The sequence below is a fragment of the Pholcus phalangioides genome, unplaced genomic scaffold (assembly GCF_987345545.1).
Source record: "Pholcus phalangioides strain wild (caught in Gottingen) unplaced genomic scaffold, Ppha-v1.0 ptg000010l_1, whole genome shotgun sequence".
Lineage (NCBI taxonomy): Eukaryota > Metazoa > Arthropoda > Arachnida > Araneae > Pholcidae > Pholcus > Pholcus phalangioides.
The window spans coordinates 14,549,554-14,564,901 of record NW_028301603.1 but is presented as its reverse complement, the minus strand read 5'-3'; the positions used below and the strand labels follow the sequence as shown (position 1 = coordinate 14,564,901).

Sequence of the window (15,348 nt, the reverse complement as noted above, 5' to 3'; positions counted from 1 at the left end):
TCATTGTACCAGATTTCAGTATTTAGGCACTCCATGGCACTGTCAAAATGGGTTCCATGCGTTAAGATGGCACTAGTTCTATGGGTTGTTAGTTTCTGTAAGCGTTTGGTCACACTTTTCACCACTATATTTCACTTAAAAGCTTTATTTCTTCACATTATTTACATATTCACACTTTATTTCCTCATTGAATTTTTTTTCACAGCCCTTCTATGCCCCCCTAAGCACCTGTCCTCCTCACCCACGTCACCCCCTCCCCCCCAGAATATCCGATGATCACAAAAGGGCCATTTCCATATGGCGCCAGGGTGAGAAATACTGTAAGTATATCAACGCGAGGGGGATGCAATTCATCCCTTAGATTTCTTTTGCTTTCAAAATTACCGGGATTTGGGGGACAAACTGACGAAGTACCAAGTTGCACCGTCATAAGAAATGCAAGAAAAGATTGGTTTCCCAGCATTAGAGCAGTCTTCATAAAGGGAACTGGAGTGGGCGGGGGATGCCCTATCCCACCACGACAGATATGACTGTGGCTTTCGGTTATGACAACAGACTTAATACTTCATGTATTAAACCAGTGTCTCCAAAGTAGGCGATATCACCCCCTTGAGGGGGTAGGAGCTCTATAATTATAAGATCCTATGGGTTGACTTGGGGGCGATGAGAAAAAAAATTCTGCTCGCACTGAGGCGCGCGTCTAGCAATCAAGATAGTCCTTTAAGCATGGGGGGCCCTACGTGATTATGAGATCTGATACTATGATTTTTTGAAAGTATTGGTAGGATAGTGTTTTCACTCGGGTAGAAGGAATTTCCAGGAAATGACTTTGCCTGGGTGTCTGTGATGCTGCTAGATGGCCCTAGTCAGTATTTTAATGGGTGTCCCAAATGAGACCAAGCGTATGATACGAGTTGTTAGCGGCGGCAAGTCCTAAAAAAATCATACACGATATCAATTAACAGTAATCGAAATCTGTACTCACCAGGTCTCCTTCGCAGCCGCTCCTGCTGCAACCTCCAGAGCTCCTGCTGTTGTTGGAGCAGCACTCGGGCGGTACATTTGGCAAGAAATTGTGACTGCACGGCGTTACCATGGCCGTCGTACTCGTCGCTGTGGTCACTGGCGTGTAAGCCCACGGTATACCGACCGGTACCGAAGACGATGAGGCGGTGGTATTGCCGCCGCTAGTGCTGCTGCTGACGACGAGAGAAGTCGCGTCAGGACCTGTTCTAGTGGCTTCGACGACGACGTTGCTAGGTTTGTCTTCTTCGGTGGACAACATGTGGGCCAGTGGATTCATCACAATAAATCGATTATTGTTAATGTCTATTGTTCGAAAAATAACGTCAATTTTTATTTCTTCAAGAGCTACGCAACAACATTCCACACCGGGTAATAATGAAGATGTTGGAGAGGCTCTTGGAACCTAACGTCAAGTCCTAAATTCGTCGAACTGTTCGGACGCGGTCAACATCGCTCAACACTGGGCGTGTGCACTCCTCCTTCTCACTGAACGGACATATTACAACGTATTAAGCCGAGAATTCGATTCAAACGGCAAAAAAAAATCTCACTTCAACTTTTGTGCGTTGCCAGATTCTTCATCCGAATACAAACTCTGTGGAGGAAAAAACACATAATCAACATTGAATTATGTATTCATGTAGCGTACAAGTCATAGCACGAACAAGTACAAAGTACATCGAAAGGTTGCGGCTTCAAAATCCGGCCATTTAGACCTCAGTGGTTCTTGAACCTTTTTGTCTCTAGGTTGCACCCTCCCCCGTGAACTTCAATTCGAATTCCCGCACCCCTTCCCCTTACGAGGACGAAATTACAGGCCGAAAAAAGGTTGAGAAAACACTGCTCTAGAACAGCAGTTTTCATGCTTCAAGTACCCTCTGGAAATGAGTAGAAGGCTTGCGTACCCCCTTCCCCCCACATAAAGCAATAAAGAGTGCGGAGCTTATCCCTGGAAATGTGTAGAAGGAAAGAGTGCGTGCGTGTACCTTTTGAAATATATGTATGAGAGGCTTGCGTAACGTTAAAAATAAGTAAAATTCTCGCCTATTCTTGAACATGCGCATGCTTGCTTGCTTATCCCTATTTATGCGTTGGATACTTGCACATGGTCTGAAATGTATAGGAAGCGTTATTAACCCGCGATATGATTCAGATGCTGGCGTACCTTTGAATGTTTGTGGCACGCGTATCCTTAGAAATGTCCAAGAAAAAAGTTTACCCACTAGAACAGTGTTTCTCAAACTGTGCGTCGCAGTTTCTAGGGGGTGTCGCCAACCTTTGTTAGGGGCGTCGCGGGTAGCTCAAGATTGGTTTGTGTGTCACCTTATCCATGCTTTGAAGTAGTTCTTTTATGTGAGAAAATACCTACCAAACTATTCTGGGGAGCGATAAATAAAACATGAATTGAGGCAGCCGCGCGTGACAAAAGTTTAAGAACCACATAGGCAGAACCGCATACTATATTAAGAACAGCATAGGATACTCGTGTAACCCCTAGAAATGTCTAGGACGATTGCCCTTGGAATGTGTGGGAGTAGTATATATTGTTTTACATATAAGAACGGGTCCACGCGACCACTCTTGTACACCATAAAAATGCGTAAAATGCTTTCTTACGCCCAAGACATGGGGGTGGGGACGTAGGATGAGTGCACATAATGCGAAATGTATAAGGGTACAAACATAGTAGAAAAGCCAGACGCGTCCCCACGTTAATATTGACGATTCGGTACAGACATAGTGCATGCTGGTTCAGATTCTGCGGTCGTAGCCGTTACGGATTGGTAAAAAAAACTTCGAAATTCGGGTTTTTAACCAATCAGCAACGACACCGACTGGCAGAATCCGGGAAACCCGCGTGAACTATGTTCGTACCCTAAGAGGCGCAGGCACCGCAACAGCATCTAGCATTATCGGGTACGCCATGATATATGAGCTATTGTTGATTATTAATAGTAACCTGTAGCTCGCCAGCTACAGGTTCTCGATGCCTGATTACACTTCATAGGTGATTTAGGAATCTAATCTACATTCCACAGTTAAATTAGAGACTAAGAAAATGAAAAAAAAAAAAAAACTTAAAAAGAATGAACACCACGGTGCTCGCGAGTAACAGGTTACAGATGCGTGACTTTCACAGATAGTTAAGGGGCTAGAAAAAAAAAGCAGCAAAACATATCTTACAAAGAAAGTACGAGTATCACGGTGCTTGAAAGCAACTTAAGATGCTTGATCCACATTTAACAGGTAAATTTAGAAAATGCAAACTATTAACAGTAATGAAAAAGCATATCCTACAGAGAAAAATTAGCAACACGGTGCTCGCGAGCAACTGATGAGATGCCTGTCTACATTCCACAGGTAATTTAGAGACTGTAAAGCATAAATGGGAAAAAGAATATCTTACACCAAGACAATTCCAAACTCGATCACACACGCAAAAAAGAGCAATTACAGAGTGACTCACGAGCACCACTCAATCATAATAAAAAAAAACCACTTGAAACCGATTAACCGATACCACCAGCAGCACCGATAACACCTCGTTCCAACTTTGTTGGGCCAATGGCCCGATGATAATAGCATCTGTACATTTTTTTTTGTTATCTCTCTTTTTAATTTCTATTGATAATGGCGTGGTTGAGTCGGGATGATATAACGATGGGCCACCTGATCAAACAGCTCAGCTACTGGGGACCCTTTGCGTAAGAACTGGTGAACCCTGTTCATAATGCAAATAAATTTCACACGGCTTTTCATCCAATTATGAAAATGAAAAAAGAGACGTTAGATCACATGAGAGTATATTACGGGGATTCCGTATGATACACCGTACAGCCCTTCTCGCAATTATTTATCTTCATTCCAGTGGTGTAATCACCTGCGAAACAGCTGTCCACGTCAACACGCAATACATGCTCATTTCTTTTTCTCTGTGTATGAGCAGAATTACTATTACAACTGGATATCGGAGCAATGAACTGGAAAATTATCATTAAAACGAGCGTTTAGGCACGTGCCGACTTGGTGCGATTTGCGTCGCACGCTCGCTGCTGGACCCGGGTCAGGTGTGTGTGTGCATATCGAACATGGTTCATCTATAGATTCATCGTCATCGATCGACTACCTAGAGCAGGTGCAGATCCGGGGGGACGGGACGATCCCACCTCCTAATAGCTGGATAATATGGAGACAAAATCGTCTATCCCGTAAAAGGGGGGGGGGGAATGAACCAATGGAATCGACCCTCCTGACGACACTAGCAACAGATTGTAAATGGCTGATTTTAAATTCTACTGGTGATATAGGGACTAAAAAAAAAGCAACGCATTAACCCTTACAACGGCAATCCCGAGATATCTCGTCAAAATTGATCTGCTTTATTTTGGTCAACCCAAAATATCTCGGGTTCTTAAACACGTTTCTATTTCCCATGTTGTAGTCATAATGCGGATCAGGGAAGTTTTAAAAACTACCTAAAAAATTAATGTAAATGAAATCCATATCTTACAAAGAAAGAATGAGCACCACCATGCTCTCGAGTAACAGGCTGTAGATGCCCGATATAAATTCCACAGGTAATTTAGGGACTGGGAAAAAAAGCAAAGCGATTAATCGAAATGAAAAAGCATATCTTAGGAAAGAGCATCATCACAGTGCTTGGAATCAAATGAAAATGCCTGATCTACACTCCATGGTTAATTTAGGGACTAGAAAAAACTCAATTGACGGAAACAAGAAAAGCATATCTTACAAAGAAATGAACAACACGGTGCTCGCGAGTAACAGGTTGTAGAGATGCAAGGTAGTTTGTTGTTAGCTCCAGGTAGTTTAGAGAAGAGAGAAAAAAGCAAAGCATATCTTACAAAGAGTGAGCACTGTGGTGTTTGAGAGATACTTGAAATTCCTGATCTACACTTCACGGAATGGAAAAAAAACATTAATGCAAATGAATGCTTTGCTTAATCTTACAAAGAATGAGCATCACCGTGCTCACGAATAACAGGTTGTAGATGCCCGATATAAATTCCACAGGTAATCTTACGAAGAGTGAGCACCACTGTGCTTGTGAGCAACTGAAAATGTCTGATCTACACTCGGATGCACATGCATAGGAGAAAACGGTCCAACTTTGGCACTGGCGTCTTTTTTGACATCGTGATGACCGTGGGGACTGACAGGGCTCTAGCCCTGGGGCCCGGGACAGTTCTCGTCATTTTTTGCTTTTTCATGCTGTAAATTAACTACAGAAAGGGCCCGTGAAAAGTCTAACCGGGGGCACGCAAAAGATCAAAGCCTGGGGGCCCCGCTTCAGGATGTGGGGGTCATGGTGATGACCCCCCCCCCCAGCAAAATATTTCACCCCCAAGGTTCTTTTACCATAGCAAAAATTTACCTTTAGGCTCTTCTGCCTTAGTGATAATTTATCCGCGGGTCCCTCCCCCCTAGCCATCATTTACCACCAACTCACTCACCCTAGCGAAAATTTTCCATTCGGCAATTTACTCACTGCTTCTCTTGCTCTAACGATCATGTAAAACAGACCCCCATGGGTTTCTTCATCCTAGTGACCATTTTACCCGCATTTCTCCTCACACACGGATACAGAGTTCACCAAAAAAAAGTGCACATATTCTTAGCCTAGTGGTCATCTACTATCGTCTCTCCTCGACCTGGTGGTCATTTTCACCACCTGCTTCTTTGCCCAGGGGATCATTTTACCCGTGACTCATTTACGGTCATCATGGGCTCTCAGACAGGATGCTGACAAATATCCAGCCCAATATCGTTGGATAAATCTCATTTTAATATGTTTTTCCTCTGGAATTTCAATAGAAAGAGACCCGTGGAAAAGCTACCTCCACCCATCGGATGCTTCAGTGATTGCATTTCAATAAGTTCCTAAATCATTGGCCTAAATTTTCACGGCTCGGGCGGCAGGGGTGGCATTAGGGAAATTCAAAGGCCCACACACCACCACATAAAAAAAACCTTTTACGAAATGATTTTGATTCCTAGTAACAATATAGACAGGATGTTGCCCATTTGCCCCATTTCCAATTCACCCTTCCAGTCAATTGCCCCATCTTGATTTTTCTCTCTCTCTTCAATGAGCATTGGGCAATCGGAAAGGAAATGAAGCATCTAGGCTTTTTGGGAACTGGAATTAGGACAAATTGGGCCCTGAACCTTTTCTCAGAAATGCACGCGGAAGAGAGATAACAGAATCCGTTGTGGAAAAACTCGCCGCCAGGGGTGGCGAGGGAGGCTTAAAATAAAAAGGGATGCTTCGGTTTACCCGAAAAGAATGCGGCTGCTGTCACCATTATTAATGCATAATGCTCTGAGGGGGTGTCCGATCGAGGGCAACGTCCTTGTCCGTGAGGTCCATCGTTTCGCCACCTGTTGCTTCTTTTTTTTTAATGAAGGTTCTTCGGAGAAGAGAGAAAGAAAGCGATTAACCTTGCCTTTCATCCCTGAACGTCCCTGGTCAGAGGCTGATTCGACCACTACAGGTTCATTGAACATTAGATTCACAGTGGAGGGGAGGTGATCATTTCTGTCAACACTACTATTGTGTCAGATTATGTCCCATTATGTCCCACCCAGGCTCTGTCCCATATGGGATAACATCAACACTACTGGGAAAGTTTCTCAACCAGCGTTCCGCGGAGCTACAAGCTTCCCCAAAGGTAATCGACTAGGATATTTGTCGGGAGGGTAGTGTCTGCAACATGACTCCCACAAGGGCGGGACTGTCAGGGCCCGGGACTATTCTCATCCTTTTTTTTACTTTTTCACGCTATAAATTAACTATAAAAGGGACCGTGTAAAGTGACCGTGGGGCACGCGTAAGGTTCTAGCCTAGGGGTCCTGTTTCAGGTTGTGGGGGAGCCCCCAAGACGACCCAACCCACACGGGTTTACATCCCGGAAGCGACAGAGCCTAGGTCGCGTCTGGTTTGACAGGTTGTCACACCCTCGATTACTCGCTTTCCCCCCTCGTTCGAAGAGCCTGCATCTGCTTATGGTCTTCCCTTACCGTAGCCATCATTTACCAGCGACTCTTGCCCTGGTGGCTATTTACGATCAGTTTCCATGGCCTGGTGGTCATTTACAATAGGCTTCCCTGCCTTATAATAATAATGCTCTGCGAGGGGTGTCGATCGAGGACAACGTCCTTGTCCGTTAGATCCATCGTTTCGCCGCCACCTGTTGCTGTTTTTTTGTTCAATGAAGGTTCTTAAGAAGAAAAAGTGATTAACCTTGCCTTTCAATCTGAACGTCCTTGGTCAGTGACTGATCCGACCAGTAGCGGTTAAGGATTTCTAGAGGTTCATTGAGAAGCATCGATAGATTTCATAGGTGGGGTTGATCATTGCTGTCAACATTACATTTGGCAGTGTTTCTCGACCGGCGTTCCGAGGGGACCCTTAAGCTCACAATGGGTCTTGGCTAGGATTTTTGTCGGGAGGGTGTTGTCTACTATCGGGTTCACTTTTCACACCCTCTATGACTCTTTCCCATCACCCCCCGTTCGAAGAACCTCCATCTGCATATGGTCTTCCGTTACCCTAGTCAACCCGTGACCCTTTGCCCTGTTGGTTATTTACGGATTCCCTGGCCTGTAACAATAATGCTATGAGGAGATGTCCGATCGAGGGCAACGTCCTTGTCCGTGAGAGATCCATCTCGTTTCCCGCCACCTGTTTCTTTTTTCCCAATGAGGGTTTTTCAGAAGAGAGAAAGTGATTAACCTTGCCTTCCAAACCGAACGTCCTTGGTCAGTGGCTGATCCGACCAGTGGTGGTTAAGAATTTCTAGAGGTTCACTGAGAGTATCAATATATTCACAGGGGTTGATCATTTCTGTCAACACTACTAGCAGCCTTTCTCGACCGACGTTCCGCGGAACGCAAAGGGTCTCGACTAGGATTTTTGTCGGGGTGGGGGGACCTTCCGTTTGCCATCCCTTGTAAGATAGAAGTCGATAATTTTTCTTTGATTTATTTTTTAAAAACGTGATCTTCACGCATTCTCAAGAGATCGACAAGATCTGTCCAGTGATTTTGTTGCTGTTAGTAATCCATGCCCGAACCGGGATTTGAACACAGACCTGCACAGTGAAAAGTTAGCTCCGTAGTGGTTAGGGAGCTAGCTTCTCACTGTGTAGGTCTGGGTTCGAATCCCGGTTTTTGTTTCCCTATAATTTACTACAAGAGACACAGAATAGGGATTCACGTGCAGGGTCTGTTTCTCGCATGGAAAAACGAAGCATGTATCCAGGGCTCACAAATCTTTATGGTCCAAAACTGGCCATAAAAACCCATCCCACTTGCTATTAAAATGAAGCCCCCAAAATAAATTTCAGAATGAAATAATGTAAAAAAAATGAGTTGATTGTTCAATTGTTGCACACGGACTCCATGAAAGCTCTCTGAGGGACCCCTGGTTAATAACCAATGCCGTAAATGAATGCTCCCCCCACAAAAGTATTTCGCAACCTGTGGTCACATAACCACCTTGTGGTGTCCCGAGATATTCTGGGGGAGGGGAGAGGCACGAGTGAGAATTAAGTAGCAGGGGAGCCGTGACCATGGTTTGAGGACGCAAAATATATTCTCGCTGGTTAACCAACCATATTTGATCCTATTAACCCAAACCTCCCCCAATGTCAAAGCCAGGACTTTTGGTTGGGGAGACCAGAGAGCAGTGGAAAAACACCTAGTGACCTAGAGCGTTTACAAGAATGGGAGTGACAAAAAGTGACCAGTTTACAAGCTTTTGAGTGATCAAAAGAGTGGTTCTCAACCTTTGGAAGCCCGCGGCCTGGTTGATTTCTTTTATGTGAGTAGCAGGCCCGGTCAAACGCACGCCTAATGGGGGTATAAATGGGTAAAAATGAATCGGTGAGCTATTCACGGCCCCATTTGACTCGTGTCAGGGCCCGGCGGTTGAGTGAGAAACACTGGCCTAGGAAATTTACAAGCGCGAGTGACCACAAGTGACCTAGAGAATTTACAAGCGTGAGTGGCCAAAAAGTAACCTAGAGAAATTACAAGCGAGTGCCCAAAAAGTGACCTAAAGAGTGCAAACGTGAGTGACTAAAACGTGACCTAGAGGGTAAGCACAGGAGTGACCAAAGAGACTAAGTGACGGGACCATGTTAGTGAAACAAAACTATGCGAGCGACCTAGAGAGAGTGCAAGCATTTGAGTGGCCAAAACAGTGATCCCGAGAGCCCTTTTCAGAGACAAAAAAAGAGTGACAGAGAGTGTGGGCATGGGAGTGACCAAAAGAGGGAATCGACAAGACAGGCGTTCCCTCTAAATGTTCACCTTATAACATTCGCACCAATCTGCCAGGTCGATGAATTTTTTTGGAAACGTGTTAACCAAAACTTTTACAACAGTGTTTGTTCTCAGAGTTAAGAGAAATCGATGCATTAAATCCGAAGTCTTCAACGCAAGACCAATGGGTCTCAGACCTCTTCCGATCTCCGCTGGAACCCTCACGTTGATTATATCTTTAATAAATGTCTCCAAAAACTGTTTTTCCTTCGCCGTAACCTAAAATACTCCACTCGTCATGTTCGTCACTTGTGCTACCAAACATATATTCTCCCTGCCCTCTCCTATGCCTGTGAAGCCTGGGACCCCCACACCCAAACCAACATGGACAAATTAGAATCTATCCAAAATAAGTCCACTCGTTTCATTTTCAACTGTTGGTCTTCACATGTCTCTATAACGGAACTCAAGCGACAACTCAATATCCAACCGCTTTCCTCTCTTCACTTATCTCTCGTTTAACTTTTCTTTACAAACTCCTCCATGGGGTTTTTAATATTGACACATCCAATATTCTAATCCAACCTTCACATTTCTCTATTAGACTCTCAATCATTCCAAAAAATTACAGCCCATCTTTGCCTCTTCAGATTGTCACAAATTTAGCTTTTTCCCAAGAACTATTATCGACTGGAACAACCTACCATCAAATATTGTAGATTGCACTACGATTTCTGAATTTTCTCGTACCATCAATCGACACTTTTGCCGTATATAATTCCGCATCCTCTTGTGTAGGCCTCGGCCAAACAATATTGTATAAATAAATAAATAAATGGGCCACACGGCCAGCAGAGCTTAAGGAAAAAAATATATATTTAGTATAGCTCAGTGACCTGCACGCCTCATTGAAATAACCAATATGGGCCCAATCAATGTGGAGAGTTGAAGACTCCCGCATTAAATCAACTAAACCAGCTCCTAGCATGTAACACCTCCCCATCATTTTACACCAAAATCACTGGAAGAAAATACCATTGCCGTCCTCATTGTATTGTTGTTCTAATTTCATTGTCATTCTCATCACACTGTTCTAATTTCATTGCTATTCACACTGTATTGTTGTTCCCATTTCATTGTTGTAAGCATTGTTATATTCACATTGCATTGTTGTACTCACTGCATTGTTGCACACATTGTTATTATCATTCAAATTTTCTTTCAACCACTTGGTCGATGATGTTGCTTGCTACCAAAATGGAACAATTAAGAATTAAAATTATTAGAGGAATATTTTTGTTCAAAAAAAAAAAACAAATGTTTTCTCACATTGTCGCTTAATAAAGATTTCTTAAAATGTTTGTTGAGTAATTGTTGGTATACATGTCTTGAAAAATCATAATTGTGGAAATCATCGCTGGTGATACACAATTAGGAAAGCATTCCAATAAAGAAAAAGGAGTGCTCGAAAATTATTGTTGTTAGTACATTTTTCAATAAGCATATCATTTCAAATACGATTGTTGGAGGAAAAAGTCATTCTTAACAAAATTAAGAATCATATTTAAGCAATAAATTATCCAAAAACTATTTTCTGGGAAAGGAAACGACCAGTTAGACGTATCAAAGGATTTTCAAGATGAAACCAGTGAACATGAAAACATTGTTGCAAAACACAGTCGGCGCATGTTATAAGGACCCCACGTTATAGCGACCATTCCATTCCGGTAGTACAAGTCCCAAACTTTTTCATAGAACGACTACCATGTGTTTTACATTCGACATAACGATCCTTCAATATAACGTCCGTTTTCGACGGGGCAAGGGGGGGGGGTTGTTATGCCGACCGTATTTATGCATGTGAGAGTATTGTTGCAAAAGCTGTATAAACGCATTGTTCAACAGCCAGCATTATTGGAGATTCAACATAACATTGCACGACTGTTTATCCACTGTGGCAAAACATAGCTGACAATTTTAAAACGGAACCGTTGAAGAAAACATTCTTACATTATATTTTGCATGTAAATTGAAGGTGACTACAGTCGGTGTTCGATATAACGACCCATTTCGTCCCGCCGAAAATGAACGTTACATTGGGAGGCAGGGCCGTCACATTCAAACTTTTTCCAGGGGGGGGGGGGTTGGGCATAGAATATGTACTCAATATGTTTATAATTTTATATATATATATACCATTTTTAGTGTATTTTCAAAAGCCGGGGGGGGGCTACCCCCCAAATGACGGACCTGTTGGGAGGTTCGTCATATCGAAAGTAAACCATATGATAGTCATTCTGTAAAAACATTCTGGACACATCCTCGGTCGTTGTAATGGAATGGTCGCTATAACGTGGGGTCGTTACAGCGAGCGTCGACTGTAAAAAAATTGTTTGTGATTCCTTGTAGATGTTATAGTGAGCCAGACTCGTTGCAAGCAAGTGGCATTATTGAGACAAAAACGCATTGTTGCTTCTAATGCTCAGGCCAGGTCTGTGTTTTCCAAAGTGTGCGCCGCGGCTCTTAGGGCCGTCACCAACCTTTGTCGCGGCGAGCAGGAAATAGGGATTTGTGTGGATATTTGTGCCTTGAAATGGTTCTTTTATTAGTAAAAATATCAACTAAATTGTTCTGAAGGAGCCACGGGTGAGCAAAGTTTGAGAACCACTGGGCTAGGCAAAAAGCATTAATGAACAAATCCATCTTTAATGCATGGGCCTACCTAGCCACGGCTCGGGGAGGCACCACTCCAAAAACGGGGCGTAGAACTTTTTTGGCTTTCTAGAGTAAATTTAAAGGGCCGACTTTTCCAGGATAGTAGGGGGAGTCAGGAACCCAGGGCCGTCTTAAGAGCATCGTGGACCCCCGGGCCAAGTGATTTTTCTGCGGCCCTACCTGGCAAATTCTAGAAAATTTCAACCAGATTTCATTGTGAGGCCCCTTCTCTTGAGCCCCGGGTGGACCCATGCGTTAAGACGGCACTGGGGAAAGCATGATGCTATTCAGACAGCCAGCCATGATTATGACGTTGTTGTGGACCCATCACAAGCATTATGGCATTGTTAAACTATTGCAAGCATTATGGCATTGTTAAACTATTGCAAGCATTATGGCATTGTTAAACTATTGCAAGCATTATGGCATTGTTAAACTATTGCAAGCATTATGGCATTGTTAAACTATTGCAAGCATTATGGCATTGTTAAACTATTGCAAGCATTATGGCATTGTTAAACTATTGTAAGCATTAGGACATTGCTGGGGACCCAGTGCAATTAGGACATTGTTGTCGAACCATAGAAAGGTAATTACAGTTTCCTTCAAGACAATCCATTTCGGAGACCAGCAGCATTGTCAGAAAAAAAAACCCCATGCATTGTTATTTCCGACAAAGATCCGGCTAAATACTCGAGACAACTCAGCAACAATCGTGCCCAAGAAAAACTTTTTTTGAAACAATTCAACATCGTTCAAAAATCAACACTAGCGCAAGAAAACCGCACCGGGAACAGACGTGCAAGCCATTACCACACAAGGCGCATAAATTTTCTACACTACTAACATACCAACAAATGGTTGTCCAATCCCAACAATGGACTTTCTGGGGACATGGCAATTAAATTAACAATGAACTTCCTCGGAAGGGGAAAAAAAAAACATGCGACGAACATGAACGATTAATTTCAATATCAAAAAACAATTATCAACAATAAATACACTGTTGGAGAACCCAGAGAGCCTAAAATGCTGTTCAGATGATCCTGATTATGACACTGTTGTGGACTCGTGGCAAGCATTATGGAATTGTTGACCGATTGTAAGCATTCCGAAATTGTTCCAATGCAATCGTGACATTGTTGGAGAATAATCGAAAGCCAGTTTTTTTTATGACTTCAGAAACTTGTTTCAGAGACAAGTAGCATTGTTGGAGGGGAGGGGGAGTACATTATTACCTTCGACAAAGATGATCCAGATGAACAAACAATGTATGTCACACACAGCATTGTTTGAAACGATTACTACTCAAAAATCGAACACGAACTCGAGCGTTGGAAAAAAAAGCACCTCGCCGGGAACAGACGTGTCAGCCATTACCAACAGCACACATTTCCTACGCCACTAACAAACATACCGACAAAGGGTTGTCCAATCCCAACAATGGACTTCTTGGCGATCTCAACAATCATTTAACTATTAGCTTTCTAGGACCCATGACGTGGAAAATTGACGAAAAAAAAATTCATGCAGCGACATGAGAACGATCAATTTCAATATCAAAAATCAATTATCAACAATAGATACAGTTAAAGACCTCAAGGAGCCCAAGATGCCGTTTGACGGTCCTGATTATGGCGTCGTGGGCAAGAGTTATGAAATTGTTGACCAAATAATGGCATTGTTGTGAACCATTGAGGAGGGCCACATGACATTGTTGAAGACCGAATGCAATTACGACATTGTTGTAAAACGAACGCTATTATGACATTGCTAGGGATTCAATACAATTACGACATTGTTGGTGAGACAATGCAGTCACGTCATTGTTGGAGAAGATGCAGTTACGACGTTGGAAAATAATCTAAAGGCAATGATTTGTTTTGAGGCACAATTTCTTTCAAAGACAAGTAGCATTGTCGGAAAAAAGCAATCGATTGTTACCTTCGACAAAGATCCAGCTAAACACAGACGAAATAACGACAATGCATGTCGCACAAAGCATTGTTTAAAACGATTACAGCTCAAAAAACGAACACCAGATTTGAAAAAAAAAAAAAAAAATCTCACCGGGAACAGACGTGTCGGCCATTACCCGGCGCGCACATTTCCTACACTACCAACATACCGACAAAGAGTTGTCCAATCCCAACAATGGACTTCTCAGAGATCTCAACAATCATTTAACTATTAGCTTTCTTGGACCCATGACGTGGAAAACAGACGAAAAAAAAAAAAAATTCACGCGGCGACATGAACGATTGATTTCAATATAACACAAAAAAAATTATCAACGACACTTATTTCAACAATACATACCTTTAGAGTCCGGATTGTTGATAATCCTTAAAAATCACGTCCAACACTTGGAAAAAAAAATCACTTCTGTTGTCCATTGAGGGTCTGCTTCAGGCGGGTAGCAACACACGCGCGCGCGCATTAAAAAAAAAATATACACCAAGAAACAGGTTGAACAATTACTTTACAATAAGAAAAAAAAATGAGGGGGTGCCCCTGGCAACAATTAATAATTCGGGGAGAACAAAGATGCACACGCAACAATGGCTTTGCGTAATAATTATAAAACGATAGCGACGGCTAATGCAACATATCCACTTGGAGAGAGAGAAGCTACAACACACACACACAACACAACAAATAAAATAAGAAAGAAATAAAATTAAAACCCAACACAACACAGATAAGGGACAGCCAGAGTGTTGTGTGTGGAGTGTGTGTGAGCAGCTGAGAAACAGAGCCGCTCGGCTGCTGCGAAACGCCGGGGGGTTGCCGTCGCCCCGACTTGGCGTGCTTTTCTGCTTCGAGCTTGGCGAGATTCTTCTTTCCCTCTCCCTCCTCCCCCCCCGATCCTACTATGCCGGGTTGTTTCTAACGAGATAGCGGCGTAGATAATGTAACGAGGTTATTTTATATTCACCGGCGGCGTCTTGAATATTGCTCGTTGAAAAAAAAAAAATGGAGGTTTCCAATCTCCGGGTCGCGGCTAGGAATTTGTAGTATTTCGCTGTGGGGGTGGGGGGGGGGGCAGGGCCGTCATAAGAGTATCATGGGCCCCCGGGTCCACTGATTTTTCTGAGGCCCTACGAAACAAATTCTCGAAAATTTCAACCAGATCTTATTTTTGTGAGGCTCCTCTTCGCTTGAGAGCCCCGGGCCGTGCCCGGGTGGGCCCATGCCTTAAGACGGTACTGGATGGGGCATGGTCCCCTCCATCAGCAGGGCCCTGAGGCCGGGGATATTATGCGGGGCCCCCGGTCAGGGCCTTTCTAAGAACATCATGGGGGCCCCCCCGAGCAA

At 43.4% G+C, this 15,348-nt stretch overlaps 1 protein-coding gene across 2 annotated transcripts in view; it reads right to left on the bottom strand.

The window, feature by feature from the left end:
- LOC149080965 (phosphatidylinositol 3-kinase regulatory subunit gamma-like) overlaps positions 1–14,798 on the bottom strand; it is a 57,251-nt gene extending 42,453 nt beyond the window's left edge. The window contains exons 1-2 of one of the 2 annotated variants that reach the window (XM_089237685.1): positions 14,350–14,798; positions 986–1,621 (exon numbers count right to left, since the gene is read on the bottom strand). In XM_089237685.1, the coding sequence (XP_089093811.1) occupies positions 986–1,303 (318 nt within the window). In that variant the 5' untranslated portion in view covers positions 1,304–1,621; positions 14,350–14,798. The remainder of the gene's footprint in view (positions 1–985; positions 1,622–14,349) is intronic. The other variant, XM_089237686.1, reaches the window with a different exon arrangement.
- Positions 14,799–15,348: the final 550 nt, after the last annotated feature.